The 19,962-nt window shown below is 32.2% G+C and overlaps 1 protein-coding gene across 19 annotated transcripts in view; it reads right to left on the reverse strand.

Annotated features, from left to right (window-relative positions):
• Positions 1 to 19,962, reverse strand: part of DLG1 (discs large MAGUK scaffold protein 1) — a 238,327-nt gene that overhangs the window by 34,431 nt on the left and 183,934 nt on the right. For 8 of the 19 annotated variants that reach the window (XM_033128021.1, XM_033128009.1, XM_033128014.1 and 5 more), the window contains 4 exons: positions 14,290 to 14,404; positions 10,332 to 10,508; positions 7,143 to 7,209; positions 2,837 to 2,936 (listed from right to left, as the gene is read on the reverse strand). In XM_033128021.1, the coding sequence (XP_032983912.1) occupies positions 2,837 to 2,936; positions 7,143 to 7,209; positions 10,332 to 10,508; positions 14,290 to 14,404 (459 nt within the window). Of the gene's footprint in view, positions 1 to 2,111; positions 2,146 to 2,836; positions 2,937 to 7,142; positions 7,210 to 10,331; positions 10,509 to 14,289; positions 14,405 to 19,962 lie in introns of all 19 variants that reach the window. The other 11 variants (XM_033128099.1, XM_033128072.1, XM_033128053.1 and 8 more) reach the window with 2 other exon arrangements.

The following is a 19,962-nucleotide window of genomic DNA, read 5'->3' on the forward strand; positions in this document are numbered from 1 at the left end:
CAATTAACTACCTTGTGTTTCCATTGGTTGTGTGAAATTACATGCAGATGTACATCTTTCTTGATATTCAGTGTAATTCCGCATCTCTTCAACAGGTTTGTTTCTCTGGAATAATTTATGCTTCTATTCTTAGTCCCTTTATTAGACCTGTTCTGACAAGGCTTGATGAATACCTATACGACGTCACATTTATTTTCTGTTAAAATCTCACAGAATTTTGCTTAATTTATTTATTCCCTGTATTCTGAACTGTAGAATATAGATAATTGAGGCTACAAATAATGTTCTTGGCCCAGACCCTTTCCCAGTATTTTCTATTGTGTAATAATAGGCACCTTGTCAACTGCTAGTCATCTGTTTTATGTAATAACCTCTATCATACCCAGTTTTAGAACTTAACTGATATTTTTCTATATCCCTCAATATTTTCCACATAAAATCTTCTTGATCTGATCATCAAGTTACCAGCTGAATAAATCCTTTCAGTTCTTGGGAGATGAAACACAGAAACCTATCACTCAAAGGATCGTAAGTCACTGTCCAGAAAATTAAATCCTTTTCTAAATGACATTGTCTGGTAATCAATTACAATTTTTTGTTTGGTTCTCATCCCAAGTCTCAATCCTCAATTAAAATGACAGATGAAAACATGATTTGGCGAAGGCATAATTATCATCCATCATAACAATATCAATATGGGAACTAAAAAAATCTGTGGATACATTTGCTGATCCATACCACCACTAAAATATGTTATCATTCACAAAATAAATTCTACAGCAATAATAATCTGTGGAAAAATTTTCCAGTTTTGAAGATTTTCACTGATAATTCTTCCCAAAGGTAAGAGATTTTAAAGAGAGTGCCACTCGTGATAGTAAATTTGTGACTCTTGCCAAATCCTAAAAATGCACACGCAAAAATAATAAAGTGTGTCTAATAAAATTAATTACATATAAAGCATACCTCCTTCAATCTAATAGAAACCTTTAATTGTTAAGGTTGAAATAAATAAAAGTCAAGTAACCTGTAGTTTAGATTAAATTTCCAATACAGAGTTAGGACAAATCAGGAAAAACTGTGAAATTTAATGTTTATTAATGAGTATCTTAGAAAGTCAAAAGGTATTGGCTATATCCTTAATGATCAATGAATTATAAAGAAATAAGTTTTTAAAATGCTTAATAATCCAAAGGAAAAGAATTAGCTAGAAGAAAACTTTAGCCTAAAAGATTACTTCTATGAGTCACAGTCACCTAAAATAACGTAGTAATATTTGGTAAAATTTCACAATCAATTTGAAAACACTCAAATCAAAAATTTTGTTTGCAAAAAAAACTGGTTTGCTTAAATGACTTATTCATTCATTCCAACATTATAGATTTTATATATATAAAATCCGACTCTGCACTAAGCTTTATATGAAGATCAAGTACTAGCCAGAAAATTAAACAAGAACAATGCAACAAAAACCAGAAATAGAGAAACCAAAAATCTTGGGTAAATGAAAAAACAAAGGATAATATTTCTTGTAATTCTTTTCATAAATTACAACCTCCTTAAAAAAGAGATATAATTCTCCCCCTTCCCTCACAGACTGCTACTCAAACTTGAGGTCCACAATTCTCTAATATTTGAGATCTATTGTAGTTTATACTCTCACATTACAGCAATGCTTTTCTAACACAGAATCAAAGTGATTTTAAATTGTTTTAACAAAAAAAGGGGGACATAAAACTGCAAGGAAGATTATTTTCTATATTCTAATGATGAAGGCAGGTAGTACTATTTCTAAAAACTTTTAAAAAGTCTTCACATTTAAAAATTCCTAGCAAAAATAATTGCCATAAAAATTACAAAAAGGAAAATGCAAGCATGAGCAGGAAGTTTTTCAAGTGATGTAAAAAACAGAGCATTAGAAAAACAAAAGGTGTGTATTACAGAAATAAAAATCCCAAGCATATTATTAACATGAAGTCTGACAGCAATCTAAACCATATACCTCCTCATGCCAGAAGGGCACGACTACCATGATTCTCAAAATGTATCTGAAAAAGGTAGGTCTGTAGATGGAGGTTAAAAAACAACTTGGGAGTATTTTGATCACTTACTCAGGCCTTTTGATCCCATGTCGTCAGGGATCTCCTGTAGAGAGTAGTTCCCAGAGAGCAAGCAATAAAAAGATAATCAAAGAAAATAGTTGTCAGTAATGCATAAAATTGGTGCTACAATAAGAGACAGTTCCAAGACCATTACAGGTACACATATCTTACAGAGAATTTTTGTAGATTTCTGCAAATTTGAAATAAGCTAGCAGCTAAATGTAATCTAAAAGAATGAAAGTTATACCTCAGAAGCTGATTAGGGTAGAGCAGCAAAATTTGAGACTATTCCTTATTATTTTAAAAGCAAAATTCAGATTGTCTACATATAAGGAAGAAATAGGATAAAATGGAATGAGTCCAGATCTATTTATCAAAGACTGGCAATACTATACTTAGAAATCACTAAGCAGCTTCCCAGGTAATCTTGCTTTACTCTAAAATATTCTTTGAGAGTGTACTAAGTTGTTTATTATAAGAACCCTTACATAAAATAATTCTATTTTAAACAACATAGCTTGAAAATACTGTTTACTTTAAATTAAGCATTCCTACGGTGCCAGAAAAAATTAAGATTGGGATACAAATTAATTTATGCCTGTTAAGTTGTCCCTGGTTAAGACAATCAGTAACCTGTTGCAGCTCTTGAAACTGTCTCCATGGTAACAACCAACTGCAGGGCAGTAGGTCCCTCTGCATTTACTTTCTGTTCACCACTGGATCCACATACTTACGGTCAGCATCACTTGTTTCCTGCTCACTCTGGTCCTTGTTCTTGTAGAAGGGGAATTTTCGGGAAAAGAGGTTCTTTTTACGCTTGTCATTGAATGACTGCTGAAGAAGAGAAGGAGGGGCAAAACAAAGGATGTCTACTGTCTGTGTGTACAAAGGCCCAGCCTAGTAGCTCTGTGTAAGCCGACTCTTGTGACCACAGTGTGCAGTTTGTATATGAGTTTTACTTTCATCACATATAAAGTGAACTTCTAATTTTGTATTAACTCCTCTAATTCAATGTTTTACAACGGAAAATATTGAAAAATTTAAAGAGTGTAATTCAGTAAAACCTAAAAACAGGAATAAGTGCTATTTGGTAAAAAAGGGCAGATTAAATCAGATTAGCTATGACTGGAGTACAAACCAAGCTAATAATCTGTTCATATCAAGCTATACTTTTCTAGAAGATTTCTAGGAGCTAGATGCTCTACAGCAAAAGTTGTTTTAAATGTTTATTCTAGCTGTTCAGATATTTTGTTATGCATTAGGTAATAACCTTCATTTTCTTTTTCCTTGAGTATATTCTCCCCACCTCCCTTTTGTGGCTCCAACAAACTAGCAAAAAAACCACTATTACCAAAGAACACCAAAACAATTGAGAAAAGTTGCCAGTGCTGAATATTTAAAAACAATATCTATCTATCTATCTATCTATCTATCTATCTATCTATCTATCTATCTATCTATCTATCTATCTATCTATCATCTATTTATTATTGAAGAGGAAAAAAATAGCTAAATGCTTAGGGCATGAATCAAAAAATGGGAAGAAAACTAAGAGGGTTCCAAAGATCACAAAGTCTAGCAAAAGATTTATCAATGCTATCTAACCAGGAAAGAAGAGTTAAAACTCTGCTGGCCAACTTGAATGCTATCATAACTGATTTATCTGTCTTTAAGCACTACCAATCTATTTTTGAAAGTATATATAAATAAAATAGAACTATATTCAATCCATTGGAACCATAGGTCCTAAATAGGGAATAAAAAGTTTGGTGCTCATAAGGGCCGAAAAGAAAATTAACATCTGAATACTTTACACACAATTGCTATCAAGGAGTTGCACTACTGATTTGATGCCTGATTGCACAGAAGTTGTCTTATTGCACAGAAGTTGGAAACAAATTTTTTCCATTTTGAATGTCCCATTTGTGCATTCATAGATTTAAAAGCATGTAGCACAAAGAAAGATTAGGCTATTAAAGAGATGGAGCTTCTTTGTAATTTCTGTCATAGGCACCCATGTCTTGAAGTAGATAGCCTTACCGACACCAGGAATTATTATTATTACTTATTATTATTATTTTTGAGGCAGGAACAATCTGATAAATAGAAATTTTGTTCTGATTTTTCCTGAGTTTCCTTGTTATAAGATGCTATCCTTATTTTGAAGTGTACTGGACCAGGAAGTATGTTTTTGGCATGACTATTTCTAAGCATGTAAAGCCAGGTGATTAAGGTGAAGTAGATTAAAGTGACTCTTAACTCAAATTCATTACTTGAAAGAAGCTATTTCAGTTAAGAGCCTTTACAAAAACAAGGTTAAACTTTCATTTTTACCTTTCACGTCAATAATTCAGGATTAATAAATTCATAGTTCATACCGTGTTTCCCCAAAAGTGAGACCTAGCCAGACCATCAGCTCTAATGCATCTTTTGGAGAAAAAAATTAATATAAAACCTGGTATTATATCATGTTATATTATATTATGTTACATTATATAAGACCCAGTATCATATCATATCATATAGCATATCATATCATATCATATCATATCATATCCGGTCTTATATTAAAATAAGACCAGGTCTTATATTAATTTTTGCTCCAAAAGATGCATTAGAGCTGATGGTCCAGCTAGGTTTTATTTTCGGGGAAACACGGTTGTCAAGCAGATTGTCTTGATTCCAATTTTAAATTTTGAAGGCTCTAATACCTCTAAGCAGAAATTGAAAATTAAGTTGATGAGTAAAAAATAATGTGGAAAACTCTGGGCTTACAATTATTTTATAAGCTGTCAAGTAGCATTATTTGAATAAAAATCTTTGTTTGAATCCAAATGTTAGAAAAGAGAAAGAGGAAAACTTAAGTTTCAACAGAAAAAAATTTATGTTAATCTAATTTAGGGAAGGACTAAATCTTTGTGTTCATGACAATCATTGCTTTGGAATTTAATTTTTATGATATCTGATAAAATTAACATTTTAAATAAAAGGTTATTTACCCCTCCTACTGCATATATAGTGGTCAGAGTCACTTTCACAGCAAACAACCGAAAGAAACATGAAATTTAAAATGTTTTGATTTTTGGTATCTTTGCAGTTAGTCAGAATGAGATATCATAAAGATATCATAATATGGGACAGAAAGAAATGCTTGTTAGTAAAGAAATGTATTAATTGTATTACATTTATCATCCTCCAGGTGAAGAATTTATTAAAAGTAAAAATAGCACAAGCAAACAAGACAAAAATGTATAGGGAAAACAGAGAACTGGAGAAACATACTACCTCTAGTTTCTCTACATTTCCAATCCAAAATACTCTGTGTAATTACTTATTGTTATTAGTGCTATATTGCAAGAGAAACAGTATAATAAATATAAGAACTGATAAAATATCACAAATTCCCGATACATCTATTAAATACATGAATATATAATTTCCATATGTAGTATTTCAAAATAGCTAAATGAATGTTAAAAATGTTAATGAGAAACTGAAATGTTATAAGTCTGGAGTGGAAATAAAGTCCACAAACCACCAACCACCATGTAAGGAAAGGAAGAGAAGAACTTAGAATGGGAAATGGGTTTATAGAAAGAAATGCAGTTCTGTATCAATGGCAAGCGTATTTTTACCCCACTCAGTATCATGCATACTTTTGGTGCTGTGTTAGAACACAGTGACTGTGTATAAAGTTGGTTACAGTCAACAAACAAGACTAAGATTTAAATGTCGTTAATTCAGTTAACTTCTTACAGTACAAAAGAAAAGTTACAACATGCAACCTCTTTTTCAATACATTGACAGTGTATTTTACTAAATTATTTTTACTAAATTATTTTTAAAGACATATATAAAATAAGTACAAAAAGCACCGTGTATATTTAAAATCCTGAGCATTTACTTGGGATTTTTTTTCCTCTGAAAAATTTCTATTTTAAATACTGCTTCAGATCACAAAACAGATAATTTTGTATTTATATTTTTTGTATTTTCTGAAAGCTACAAGTTAATTTTAAAGGAAATTTATCATTTCTAAAATAATTGAATGCATTATACAATTTATTCAGATTTAATTTCTTTGATCAAGGATCTTATTATCTTTTAAATTTTGAAGCTTTGAATTTGAATGCTTAGTAATATCAGGGATGTATGAAGAGTAGGGTTAATTTATTTGCTGAGTTAACATTCTACATTCATTTGAAATATGATTAAAAGATATATAAAACTTCTGCTTTAAATTAAAAAATCCTGCAAAACACAAAATATTGCTATGAATAGTATTTCAACACAACACGTGTTCATTGTTTTCTTTAGGATTTTTGCTAAAATATTCCATTGCAGTAATTATACACATAGTATAGGACAAACCTGTAAGATGTTTTTCATCTACTGATTTCCATTTTAAGCAGGACTTATAGTAAATGAAAACAAAAACATGTCTAAAACACATATGAAAGAATTTCAATATATTTGTTGACCATCTACAAACTCCTCCTCTTGATGTCTCTTTCTTTACTCCCTCAAAATAAAAATTCATGTTGATTCAAACATGTAAAATATAAATTCTATTTATAAATTATATTAGGAATAGAGGGGAGAAAGAACAAAAATTTCCGTGAATTCACTTGAAAGAAACCCATAAATTGACATTACGACCTAGTTAATAATTTTGGGGGGCTCTATTTTCTTAGAAGATTCAAGTTAGCTATCATGATTAATACTGGAGACAAAAGTTTCTCATTGGACATCTGAATGAAGGCTGAATTAATTTCATTTACAAAAATAATCTCGGCCAAAAGTATGTTGTTAAAAATATATCAAAAAACAGTTTTTATAATTTGGAAAGGTTTATGAAATGGGTGCTTTAATAAATTGCTTACTTTAATCAATCTATTGTAAAGCACCATGGCAAGAGCTGATAGTAGTTCTTATGGCAAAATCCTTCTCATTTAAATAATGTAGCTCAAACAAGAATTATGAAAAGTTCTATTATCCTCAGTTATTAATTTCTAGAAATAAAACATTTCATATACTCACCCCTTTATCTCTTGTTTTAGAATTGAATTTCACTGTTTTTAATCGGGCTCGTTCTTTCTTCTCAACCCTGTCAAAGTACACAATTATTACTTTTTAGGTATACCAAACATATCTAAGCGTCTAACTACAAATCATCAGTACTGATACCTTAACACGGGGCATTTTTACATTCTAGAACCTTTGGATGCCATCTTGGTTTGCATCCCAAAATTAATCAGAATTTCTGAAAAATGAAATACAGGGCTCATTTTATTGTGAAAATGAAAACCATTTGTGAAGTATCAAAAATACAGTACGTGTGTACTTATATATATACTCAATTCCATAATTATACAGATATTATTGTAAGGCATCACTTCTGAGTTTAGCCATTTTCTAGGTTTTCTGTTTGTTTTGTTTAAATATTAGCTTAGCATGCAACACATACGCTAAAAATCAAGCATGAGAGGAAGAAAGCAAATGGGGCAAAAACGTCAATAGCTGGTGAAAGTAGGTGAAGGATACGTGGGTGTTCCTTGTACTATTTTTGCATTTCTCTTGTACTTATTTTTCTGTAGCTCTGAAAAATTTAAAAATAAAAAGGTGGGAAATAAAAAAATTAAGCTGAACTCCAATGAGATATTTGTGTAAATACATAAAGTAACCAATTATAGTGTACAAAGTAAAGCATTTTAAAGTATCTTTGGAAGGATAGGTAACTTTAATCACCTATAATTGGTACTTTTTATTCTCTATGAAGGTGAGATGGTTGCCTGGGGAATAGGGTTAAGAGGGAGTTTGTGTAACTTTTAGATCTTTTGAATTTTGAACCTTGTTAAAGTGTTACCTATTCAAAATCAAACCAAACTACAGCAAATGTTTCAGTTAGATTGTCACACCAGTATGCATCTTGCAAAATTTCAGGTAAATCAAGCTTTTATAAATCTTCAATTCAACATAGCAATTATGTTAGAAAAACCTACCAAAAAATCTTGTGAATAAATGCATTTTATTTTTTCTTTATTATGTAGCTATATAGTTTTACTATACGATAGTGAGAGAACTTTAGTAGTCATAGATTTAGAACTTAACTATTCCAGAGCAATTTTGCCCCGAACTTATTGAGGGCATTGCAAAACTAACATTTATTGAGTGAAGATTTACAACTCAAAATGGCTTTGTTTTCTAATCATTATCTTGTTCATTCAATAGTTGAGTTACTTAAATTGTGTTTATTTGTAAATATTGTTCCTGAAAGAAAGAAAGAATTGTAGCAACTACAATTGTGCTATTAGAAGTAAAGAGGTCTAAGAAAGAGTTCTATTTAAGAAAATACAAGTTTTGAATCTATTCAAGAGTAAAATAGCATAATTAGTTGTGGTTTCATACTATATTTTATGGGAGAAAAAAAATTATATTCTAAAATGTTATTCATGAATGTGAGGATTTGTAGAGATCTCAAGATATATCTCTTACATAACTTCTGGCTTTAAAAACCAACTTTATAGAATTTTTATACAAAATGAAAAATATCTCTTTCTAAGGTCAGCTGCATTTCTCATTTGTTGAATGCACATGTAAAGCCTTTGCAAGACATGAAGCTCCAAGAGATAAGACAATTATCTGACCTTGATATTTAAGATGTGAGGTTTCTACTGACTCAACAAGGCACAGAGAAAGCATTTCTCAATGTAAAGGAGACTGTAATAATATTCTGGGAAAAAAGTTATGCTGAGGGCTGCATTACTAAAAGAGGAGTTGCCACCAAATATAAGATCTAGACAAAATAGCTAAATATATGAATCTAGTCAACGGTCATAAATTCTAAAACCACAACTACAAACCTTTGTAATACTTTAATATTCTTCTACAAACACGTATACAAATATATATGCGTATACAGGCAGAGATCTACAACAGGTATATGATTTGGCATACTCACCAATTATAAAGACTTAACAAAATAAGTATAAATGCAACTCATTAATAAGAACAAAAAAAGTTTATTACATCATTAGCTTGACCAAAAGTGAATTCACTAGCTATAATAAACATTAATGTCTCATTAATAATTTTTGTTGGCTATTTTAAAACTTAAAAAAGGACTTTTAGGCAAAGATTTGGGTGAATCAAATCTCATAAACAGATGACTTTGGGGGAATTATGAACTGATGTTTTAGTTCCTTTCCCATGAAAGCAGAGACTTTCAACTGCATTTCATAGACTTTAAAGGGGGTTCTCTAAGCTGGGATTATTCCTTTCTTTTCTTTTTTTTTAAATTAAATTTATTGGGGTGACAATGGTTAGTAAAATTACATAGATTTCAGGTGTACAATTCTGTATTACATCATCTATATATCCCATTGTGTGCTCACCACCCAGAGTCAGTTCTCCTCCCATCACCATATACTTGACCACATTTACCCTCATCTGCCACTCCCCTTCCCCCCCCCCCTTACTCTCCGGTAACCATTAACTGTTGTGTCTATGAGTTTTTGTTTCTTTGTTTATCTTGTCTTATTCCTTTGTTGCTTTCAGTTTTATATACCACATATATGAGTGAAATGATATGGTTCTCGACTTTTTCTGTCTGATTTATTTCCCTTAGCATAATAATCAAAGTCCATCCATATTGTTGCAAATGGGATGATTATTTTCAAAGAATCTGCACTTAACCACTTTTGCCACTAGATGGTAAGTATGCACTAATGAATTGCTATAATAAATAGTTAAAAGCAAAAAGGAAAGACAGTGAATGCACTGATACTTCTAATTAAGAAAAGAGAGGTGAAGCATATCACCTGGTATTTCTAAATATTTTGCATTTATTTACAATGCTTTATGTTTTTTTAAGTCTAAAGGAGGTAATGCACACAATCAAAAGCTCTGAAAACTGAGATTTTATCACCACCCATGTGGGAAAACTACAGAAGATTTTCATTCTCTCTCCCTCCTCTGGCATAAATACATGGCACAGTGACTTAAAGTATACTTATTTTGCGTTTAGCAACTAACAGGAGCTTTAGAGAAATTTCTGTTTGGGGGCATCACATTCTCTAGTTATGTTATTAATTACAAAATAAGGTGAATAAAATTAAATGGTTGTAAAACATGGTATGGAAAACCAAGCATAAAATAAAATTAAGGGAACAGCATTTATTTATGTTGCCCAACTTTCAAGTGGTAAGACTTCAACAGACTTATATTTACCTGCGTTTACTGGGAATCACCCCAACTTCTTCACTCTCACCATCTGGTGTAACCTGCCTGGCTTGCCACCATTCATCATCAGAAGCATTAATAACATGGAGGATATCTCCAAACTTGAAGTTCAATCCCTGACTGGGAAGGCCACTGTCTTTAGTCTTGTCATAATCAAAAAGCGCTCTAGATTAAGGAGAGAAAGTCCATAATTATTTGTTATAACAATGTTATCAATATTAAATAAACACAGGATTCTGACAGCGTTTATAATTTGGATAAACAGTATATCACAGTAGGCAAAATAATGTCAAGCTCAACTTTGTACTATGTACAAGACAAGGAGACAAAAAAAGAAACAGCAAAATGAACTTTTTATGGCAATAGTTTGTTATTAGGTATACTACTTTCTTTCTGTCAATATTGTATAGGAAATTTAAAAAACACTTTTAGTATAATCCAATGGCAACCTATACTGAATTCTAAAATGAAGACGCATCTAAAGAGTTGCTCTAAATTAATAAACAAAAGTAAATACAAAGAGATACCCTTCTCTTTATTTTGACTAGACACATTTAGGAAAACAAATTCCCCGACAGATTTGATTCATTAGTTGTGGACTGTGAGACTAGATCAACAGAGTGATTGTTTTGCCAGTTAATTATTCTTTCCATTTGTTCACAAAGCTAGAGTGAATAGGGTTTTCAGAGTTAATAACAATCATGAAAACTAACTACAGATGACTTTAAAAGCTGTCAAATATTTTAGAAAAAATACTGTATTAATTTAATATAGTAACTGCAAACGTTAAGAATATTTTAAAATTTGTTAACAGTAAAATATTGTGTTCTACTACTTGATTAATTAACGTACAGTATTTAAACAAATTAAAATTTTATTACCAAAGAAGCTCTCTCAGAAAAGGAACCCAGCAATTACATTTATAACACAATCTACTTATTCTTTTGTTCTAATTTGGCAACTAGAAATTAGGATACAAATCATATTCGTTTTCATGCTACCCAACTTTTAAGAACGTATCTCTTGAAATATAACTGAAGAGAGGTGGGATTAGTTGATGGTTAAATGAATGAACTAGTTAATGGTTTTCAAATGTGTTCTTTCATGTCTTTTCAGGGGAGTAGGTATGAAGGAAGGAGGTTGGAATCAAAAGTGGGAAGGCTTAAATGTATATTAAAATGTATGTAATACACTGGGTTTATCTGAAGAAAGAATACTACAGCTGAAAAATAAAGATTACAAATGTATAAATGCTAAGTCATTACTTCAACTAATAAATTCGGAACTCTAAGAAAGTGTCTTCTACTGGAAAAATATAGCTAACCTCAAATAATACAAAAGTTCGATATAGTCATTTATTAAATATTTATTTAAAAAGGTAATGAATTAGATATGGCAAAGGCAGTTGACAAAGATGAGGAGGATACAAATAAACATAATATAAAATAGAAAATAAAGTACAATTAAGAGGTAGAAAAATGCCAAAAGACATTCAGAAAAGGGAAAATACTACCATCGTAACATTTTTACTATCACAAGTTAATCTTTTCTTTTGAATTACAAAAGTGAAATAACTACATTACTGATGAGTGATGTTAGCATTTAAGTTTTGTCTTTTAGTATATTTTTTAATATATTTGATTCATAAAAAAGGAACCCATGGAATACTTATGTAAGTTACTGATCATAAGACTATGATGAACACCTTTAATCTACTATCCAATGTAAGACTATACACAAAACTTTTATCAGTAACTCATGCTCACCTATGTATTTTTCCCCCTTGCTCCTGATTCCCTCAGATTCAGAGTAAAGCACTAGTAGAAGGTAACCATTTTGAATATGCTGCTTATTTCCTTGACCCTCACCCATTTTTTGTTGGTTTGGTTTTATCACACATATGTGACTAAGCAATTATGTATGCTTTCACTTGTTTCAGAGCTTTATAAATTGTATCATACTATATGTTGCCTTTTGTAGTCTTAAGTTTTTATTTTTTTACTTTTGAAATTAAAAGTACACTTACTAAAAAGAACCATTAGATTTCTGGCAGACTGGCTACATGTTTCTATTTCCTCTCCATCCTGAAACTCACTAAAGTGACAAAAAGAAAGAAAGGAAGGAAAGAAGGAAGACAAAAGAGAAATGACAATAGGAGAAAAGAGAGCGTAACACGTTTTTGGATGATGGTAAGTAAACTTAGCAGAATGGAGGCGGCTCTAAATAGGGTCCCTGAAGGAGGGATATTGGAATAAGATTTATTCCACAAAACCCTAGAAATCCTTATGAATTAGAGGTGTCCAGTATCCAGGTAGGCAGAGATAAGTTACAGTTGTTAAAACAGAAGAACTGGTGGAAACACTGTATATAGACCTTATATTCTTCATGTCCCTTTTCCTGTCCCCAACCCCAAAGAAGACCAGAGGTTTAGTTTCTAGAGAAATTGAATTTGAAAAGCTCTGTGCTCTGGAATGAGGTAGAAGGTGCTGGACCAAAAATAGATGAATAAATAAGAAATCTGCACACTGAAAACAAATCTAGTAACCTGGTTTATACCACAGCCAAGAGATCAGGGATTATTTTCTAGAGATATTTAATGACCCCAAAGAAAAGCATGACATGGGGAAGGAGAAGGCAATGAAAAAGTCAATTGTCTTCCAGTTAAATTCACTACCTTCAATCTATATTCATAAGAACAGAAAATAAGGATCACTAAACATTTAAAAATAGCCACACACACACCCACACACACACACACCCACCCACACACACCTAAAGAAAATAAGCAAACCACAAAAAAGGAATACAGAGAAAGCAGAGAATTCAAGAAGCAGAAGAAACATGAGAAGATACTATATCCACAAAATACAAAGATGACAAGAAGCAACAATCAAATAACAAGAAGGGGTTTCTGGAAAATAGGATATCATAACCTCCCAATTCTCTATCAAGGAGAAGGTAAAATAAAGTCATTTTTAGACATGCTAAGAATCAAAAAAGTACCTCCCACACACCTTTTTTTCCTCAGGAATTTACTGGAGAATGTTCTCTGGCAAATAAAAGTAAATTGAGAAAGAAGAAAATGTGGACTATAGGGAACAGACTGACACAGTAGAGAGCCAAATGGAACAGGCAAGTCCCATATGAGCTATACCGCAAGTCTACAGAGAAGCTAGTCGAGATTGGAGCAGAAAGATGGAAAAAAAACATAGATAAAACCACATTTATAACCACATGTTTCACCATGTGAAAAACTCTAGAGAGGTTACTGGAAGATAAAGGAACTCAGTAATACGTACATGGAAAATTAAGCAAATGAAAATGAGACAATTATTAAGTCCAGGAAAAATGGAGGTTGAAGTGTGGTCATAATATACTGGTTGACTGAGTAATGACAGCTATTACACAGTCACGTGACTCTAAGTGCTATTAATTTTATTAACGGTGACAGGACTATATTTGAAATTAAGTGGAAGAGGTAGAATGAGTGGTTTGGCAATCTGCATTCTTTGCTGAGGTTATTCACATTTTAAGCTATTATTTTCATATGCTCTCTGTGCTATTATGAAAATTGCCATGGTAATTAAATGTTAATCAAACAGAATATTTTATTATAAAAGAATACAGGTAAATATGAGTGTTGGATGAATTGACATATCAAACTATAACACTGATTCAGTAAAATAACTTAAAATTTTTCTGGTCTATATTTAGTCTTTATCATACTATTATTATTATTTAATGGTTTATATAACTTTCATTAACAAATTATAATAATATTCCAACTCTTGAACAACATACTGTCAGGAAATCAATCATAGAAAAACATTGCCTTGGTTTGAAATATGTTTTTCTATAGTAAAACTAAGTCAGTTATAGTGAAAAACCTGAAAGAATGTGCATGCATAAATTATTAAGGATTGCTATAATTAAGTAAAAAATTTACCTGACATAGAGGGATCGCTTCTGGCTAGTTCGAAGAGAACCTGATCCTGAACTAATGCTACTATTCATCATCTGCTCCCGTAAATCATGTATTTTGGCTTCAAAACGACTGTATTCTGATGGGAGAAAAATAAAAATAAATTTATATTCTAAAAAAAAAAGTTACTTGATGATAAAGTATTAACTATGTAATCTATCGAATAACTGACTAAATGTGGTTAGAATCTTAAGAGATTAATCTGTATAAGATTTTGCCCAGTATGCAAATTTCATACATTTTGCCCAGTATGCAAAAAAATTAATAATCTTCTAAATGTACCATAAATTAGAATTGGCTGAATTAAAATTTTTCTCATATGCTATTTTAAAGTTCGTATCACATTTAGTCAATTAAAAAACAATTTTCATGCATCGAATAGTATCAATCTTACATTACTGTCTAATTTAACTGTAAACTTTAAAAATTAAAAATCAGGATAGTGATTTTTATACTTATAAAAAGAAACCTAAAATTTGTACTAGATACTTTATTTACTGACTGACTTTTTCCCTGTGAGTAAATCAGTTAATCTTATATTCTTAAATACAGAACTTGTGCAGGATCTATAAAATAATAACTATGCCTTAAAAAATTAACACATTAAAATTTACTTCAACACATTTTATAATTTATAAATTTTAAAAATGCCAAAATAAGACACAAAGGCAATCTGAAGTAAACATTTAAGACATTTTTTATACAATCAGTATGATTTTTGAAGATGGACCACTTTAAACTGTATCATATGTTAAAAACTACTAAATCTATTAATAACAAAAACCTTAAGCATTTTTTCAAAAATGGCTATACACTTATACGTTTTTCTCTATTTACAATAATTTATTTTACAATTAGGTCAGATCCTATCAGATTTTTTCATAAAACCAGTCTTACAGCAAGAGCAGATAACTTGTCTGTGAGTTTGTACAGTTTAAGAACAGAGTTAAAAAAAAAAGTAAGAGTGATTATGGTCGAGTTACTCTTCCTTTCATCATAGATACCAAGTTTGTTTTATGGATACTAAGATTAATTGAAGCAACAGTTCAGAAAAAACTCAAAACATTTAAAAATTCACAATATGTAATATTCTTTTATTGTCCTTTAAAATAGAGAACTTAAAGTACAAACATTAGTAGACTGATTAGTATAATATATCCACTACAATTCAACAATTATCAACTCATGTCAAATCTTTAGTCTGTGTAGACACAGCTAAGATACAGACAGATTTCTGATGGATAGAGATATAGATAAAAATACAAAGTACACCATGAGTTTATACTGGACCATTAAAAATTAGGACCATTAGGTTTTTACTTAATCTCTTCTATCCTATCTATATGTACTTTCTTGCATATGAAGAATCCTGGTTTTCAAGACACTGGAGATAACAGAATTAAGAGTACTGCATGATGACTTATTTTATCCAGTATTACATTCACAACAGTCTTATAATAACACCATCAACACTATGACTATGACAGTATTACTGAAAACAGTTAACTATTTTCCCTAGTTCTTTTTATCCTTGTATGGCCTACTAGGGATATACTAGTGAATTACTATTTGAATACTTGGAATAGTTCCTTCCTAGGTATTAATGCTGCCAACTGGAAATACATTTAGGTTCATTTGCTCTTTTTTATTTTCAACTTTAATTTTTAGGGGTTGCTTTTAAAATTTTTCATTGGTTTTCTATAGGTAAGCAAAATAGTTCCAAAGTCAAATCTATAAAACATGATATTATAAAAGAAGTTCAGCTTCTATTCCTTCCTCTTTCCATACTTGGCATTGGTTATTACATATAAAAATTTAAAGAAAGGTTTATTCTTCCACTCTGAATAATATAAGCAGATACATATGTACATGCAAATATACCTATTCTATATTAATTATTTTAATGTATGTATATAATGCATAATTATGTATAAATAATTGTGTGTATATATACAAACATATGTATTGTTTCTTTCTTAAACAGCAACATACACATTTTTCCACCTTGTTTACTTTACTTAATAGTAAGAATAGTGATAATCTTGCTATAGTAATAGTAAGAACATGCCATAATTTCATATATGAAGGTTGACAATTAAGTTAGTGAACTTGTTGCAACGATGTTGCCAACATTTTTTGATATCAGAGGGATTATTCATTATGAATTTGTACCAACTGGACAGTTAACCAAGACTACTATTTGGAAGTGCTGAAAAGGCTGTGTGAAAAAGTTAGATGAAAACGACCTGAACTTTTCACCAACAGTTCATGGCTCTTGCGTCACAACAATGCACCAGCTCACACGGCATTGTCTGTGAGGGAGGTTTTAGCCAGTAAACAGATATCTGTACTGGAACACCCTCCCTACCCACCTGAGCTGGCCCCCAATGACTTCTTTCTTTACCTAAAGATAAAGAAAATATTGAAAGGAAGACATTTTGATGATTTTCAGGACATCAAGGGTAATACGACGATGCTCTCTCTGATGGCCATTCCAGAAAAAGAGTTCCAACATCGCTTTGAAGGGTGGCCTAGGTGCTGGCGTCGGTGCATAGCTCCCCACGGGGAGTACTTTGAAGGTGACCATAGGGATATTCAGCAATGAGGTATGTAGCACTTTTTCTAGGATGAGTTTGTGAACTTAATTGTCTGACCTTCGTATATCTGTCAGATTATCAAAGGAACTGCTCTTCGTAAAGTGAAGATACTAACTGCAAGCAGATGACTCATCAGTGTCAGGCAACTCCTTTTGTACTTCTTACAATGGCCAGCTCACTGAGAAAGAAAATCTGAGTTTCATCTTCAACTTATATCCTTGGCCTTCATAACAGTTACATACTGATGATGTAAAATGTTTTTTTAAAAAGTGCTATACAATAAAAATACATCTGTTAAAAATACATAATTAGTATTAAACATAAAGCTATAGTGACACTGTCTAATAAACATTAAGTAAGTAGTAACACAGCAAGGAGGACAGGTGAATTTCAAAATACCCAAAACATGCTTTTCAATCTTAACTCTATCTTTACTCTTTTGTTATTCTTTACCTAGAATGTCCTTTCTTCTGACCATCTAAATCCTACCCTTTAGGTTTGCCAGTTAAACCTCAATCATACTCTGTGGCATTTTTTCTCCTGCCAGGCAATATGTACCTCCCTTTGAATTCCCCAGGCAATGTCTGTCTTCTGTGCTCTATTGGTACTTACTCTTGTGTTTATTAGGCAATGGTACCATAGCTGTGGTAAAAAATTACAGTATACATCAACACTGCCAGACCAAGCAATCATCAAAATATTCCCAGTGAAAAGAATCTAGACTTTGAAGGCATCAGACCTGCGACTGAATCCTAGCTATTACTAGCTTTGTTATCTACTTCATCATCTGTACGTAGGGATACAGCTACATATTTGATAAGGCTTTAGAGCAAGGCTTAAATAAATAATAAACAAATAGGCACCTAACTAAGCATATAATTATAAATTGTGTTAAGTGTTAAAAGGAAAAATGTAACAGTGTCATAATAAATGCAATCACGAAAAGAAGCCAGCCATGTAAAGAAGAGGGAAAATAATATTTTAGGAAAGAGCAGAATAAGCAGAGAATTAGGAAAGTATCTAGTGCAATCAAGAAGGCCTGTATGGTTAGACTTAAGGAGAAAAGGGAGGCGTACAGGGCATACAGTAGAGTACAGGTATTGGGCTGTGCTCCATCACAGAGGGCCTTGCTCGCTCTATCATCAGGTTTGGAATTCATCCACAGTATGATGGGAAATGTTTTAAATGGATAATTATACAACCCAATCTTTGTATCTAATATTTTGGTCAAGGAATAGAGAATGGATTGGAGAAAATCAAGAAAGAAGTGAGGAGAACTTGTTAGAGGCTATTAGAATAGCTAAGAGATGATGATGGTTTTGGTTAGGGTAGTGGCCATGACACAGAGGTTGAGAAAGGGGTGGGAAGTCAAGGATGATTCCTAAGCTTGTGACTTAAGCATCAATGGAGGTACCATTTACGGAGATAGTAAAAGAACTGTTTCAGATGTATTCAGTTTCAAAGACTACGGAGAAATAATAGCTGGAGAAATCAAATAGGACATATAAATCTGGTGTTCAGGGGATGTTCAGAAAGAAGATACAAATACAAGAGTAATCAACATAAGGATCTAACCTTGAAACATAAATACAAATTCTCTTTGACACGAAATGTCTCCATCAAGGCTAGAAGAGTTTAGTTTCGAATAAACTAAAGAAAAGGTATCAATCAGAAAAGTTCATTAGAAGAAAAGTATAGAAATCACAAAAAATAAAAATAGTACAAGCACAGAAAAAAATCTAAAAGGGAGATTCCTGGGCCCATTCAATAACTATCCTAGGAAAAGTGTAGCCCACCCTTACTAATCATCAGTAGCAAGTACAAGTAGTGCATAAATGGGTACATCAGGCTTAGTTAAGAGCTACTAAATATAAAAATGGTAAAATTTTATTGCTCTGGCCTATTCTAAACTATTCTTGTTCTGGCCTATGCTCACCAAGCATTAGAGTAGTTCTTCCTTCCATCAATTAATTTTTACCCCCTTATTAATAACAATATTTTTACTAGGTCCCAGAAGATTCTTTCTTGATAAACATCAACTAGAATATGCCTGAATTTTGACCCTTCTAATTTTGACCATTCAATTTTCTATGATGCTGTGTCTTTTGAATACAAAGATTCACTTCTTTTTAATTCAGGCAAGTTTTCTTTTTTTCCCCCCCTTCTTCTGCCTCCCCCCATCCCCACTCGAGTTCAAGCCGTTGTTTCTCAGTCTAGTTGTGTAGAACACAGCTCCCTGGCCCATGCTGGTATTATAAGCCCTGCACTCTGCCCTCTGAAGCAGTCAGTCGCCGGTCATGGCAGCTCTCGCTGGCTGCCGGCCACTCATGCTGGCCACCGGCCGCTCATGGGAGCACACGGCAGCCCACGGCAGCAGAGTAGCCCACGGCAGCAGAGCAGCCCGCGGCAGCACACAGCAGCTCACGCCAACCTCTGGCTGCTCACGGCAGCCCAGCTCCAGAGAGAGCTGTTGTTCACAGTCTTCGCTGAGAGGGTGCAGCTCACTGGCCCATGTGGGAATCGAACCGGCCACGTTAGGAGCACAGCGCACCAACCACCTGAGCCACCGGGCCGGCCTGGCAAGTTTTCTTGAATGTATTATAATTTCAAACATTTATTCTCTTCTTTAAAAAACTTTTCTTTTCTTAGAAACTCTAATTATGTATATGTTCCATACACATAATTGCCTATCTTCCATTGCTAATATTTTCTCTCTCATCTTTTAAAATCTTCATTTCTGTTTCATTTTGTTTACTTTTACTATCATATCCTCTATGTCCCCTATTAATTTTTCTGCAATGTCTCTCTGTCTTGGTGTTCTAATTTAAAAAATTTGTTTCTCTTCTTCTTTCCTGGGTTCTGCTAGTTCAGAACTAGCTAGTTTAGAACAATTAATCTCTTCTGATTGTTAAACCATCTTTGCCTACATCTATTCTTACATTTTTACTTTGTGGTCTTCTTTCAAAGAGTGAATGCGTAAGTTGTTAAAAACACGAAGATCAAATTTTCATCTAATGTGTGTCAATGTTTTCCTTTGTAT

Source organism: Rhinolophus ferrumequinum, chromosome 2, assembly GCF_004115265.2.
Source record: "Rhinolophus ferrumequinum isolate MPI-CBG mRhiFer1 chromosome 2, mRhiFer1_v1.p, whole genome shotgun sequence".
In the NCBI taxonomy this organism is placed as follows: Eukaryota; Metazoa; Chordata; class Mammalia; order Chiroptera; family Rhinolophidae; genus Rhinolophus; species Rhinolophus ferrumequinum.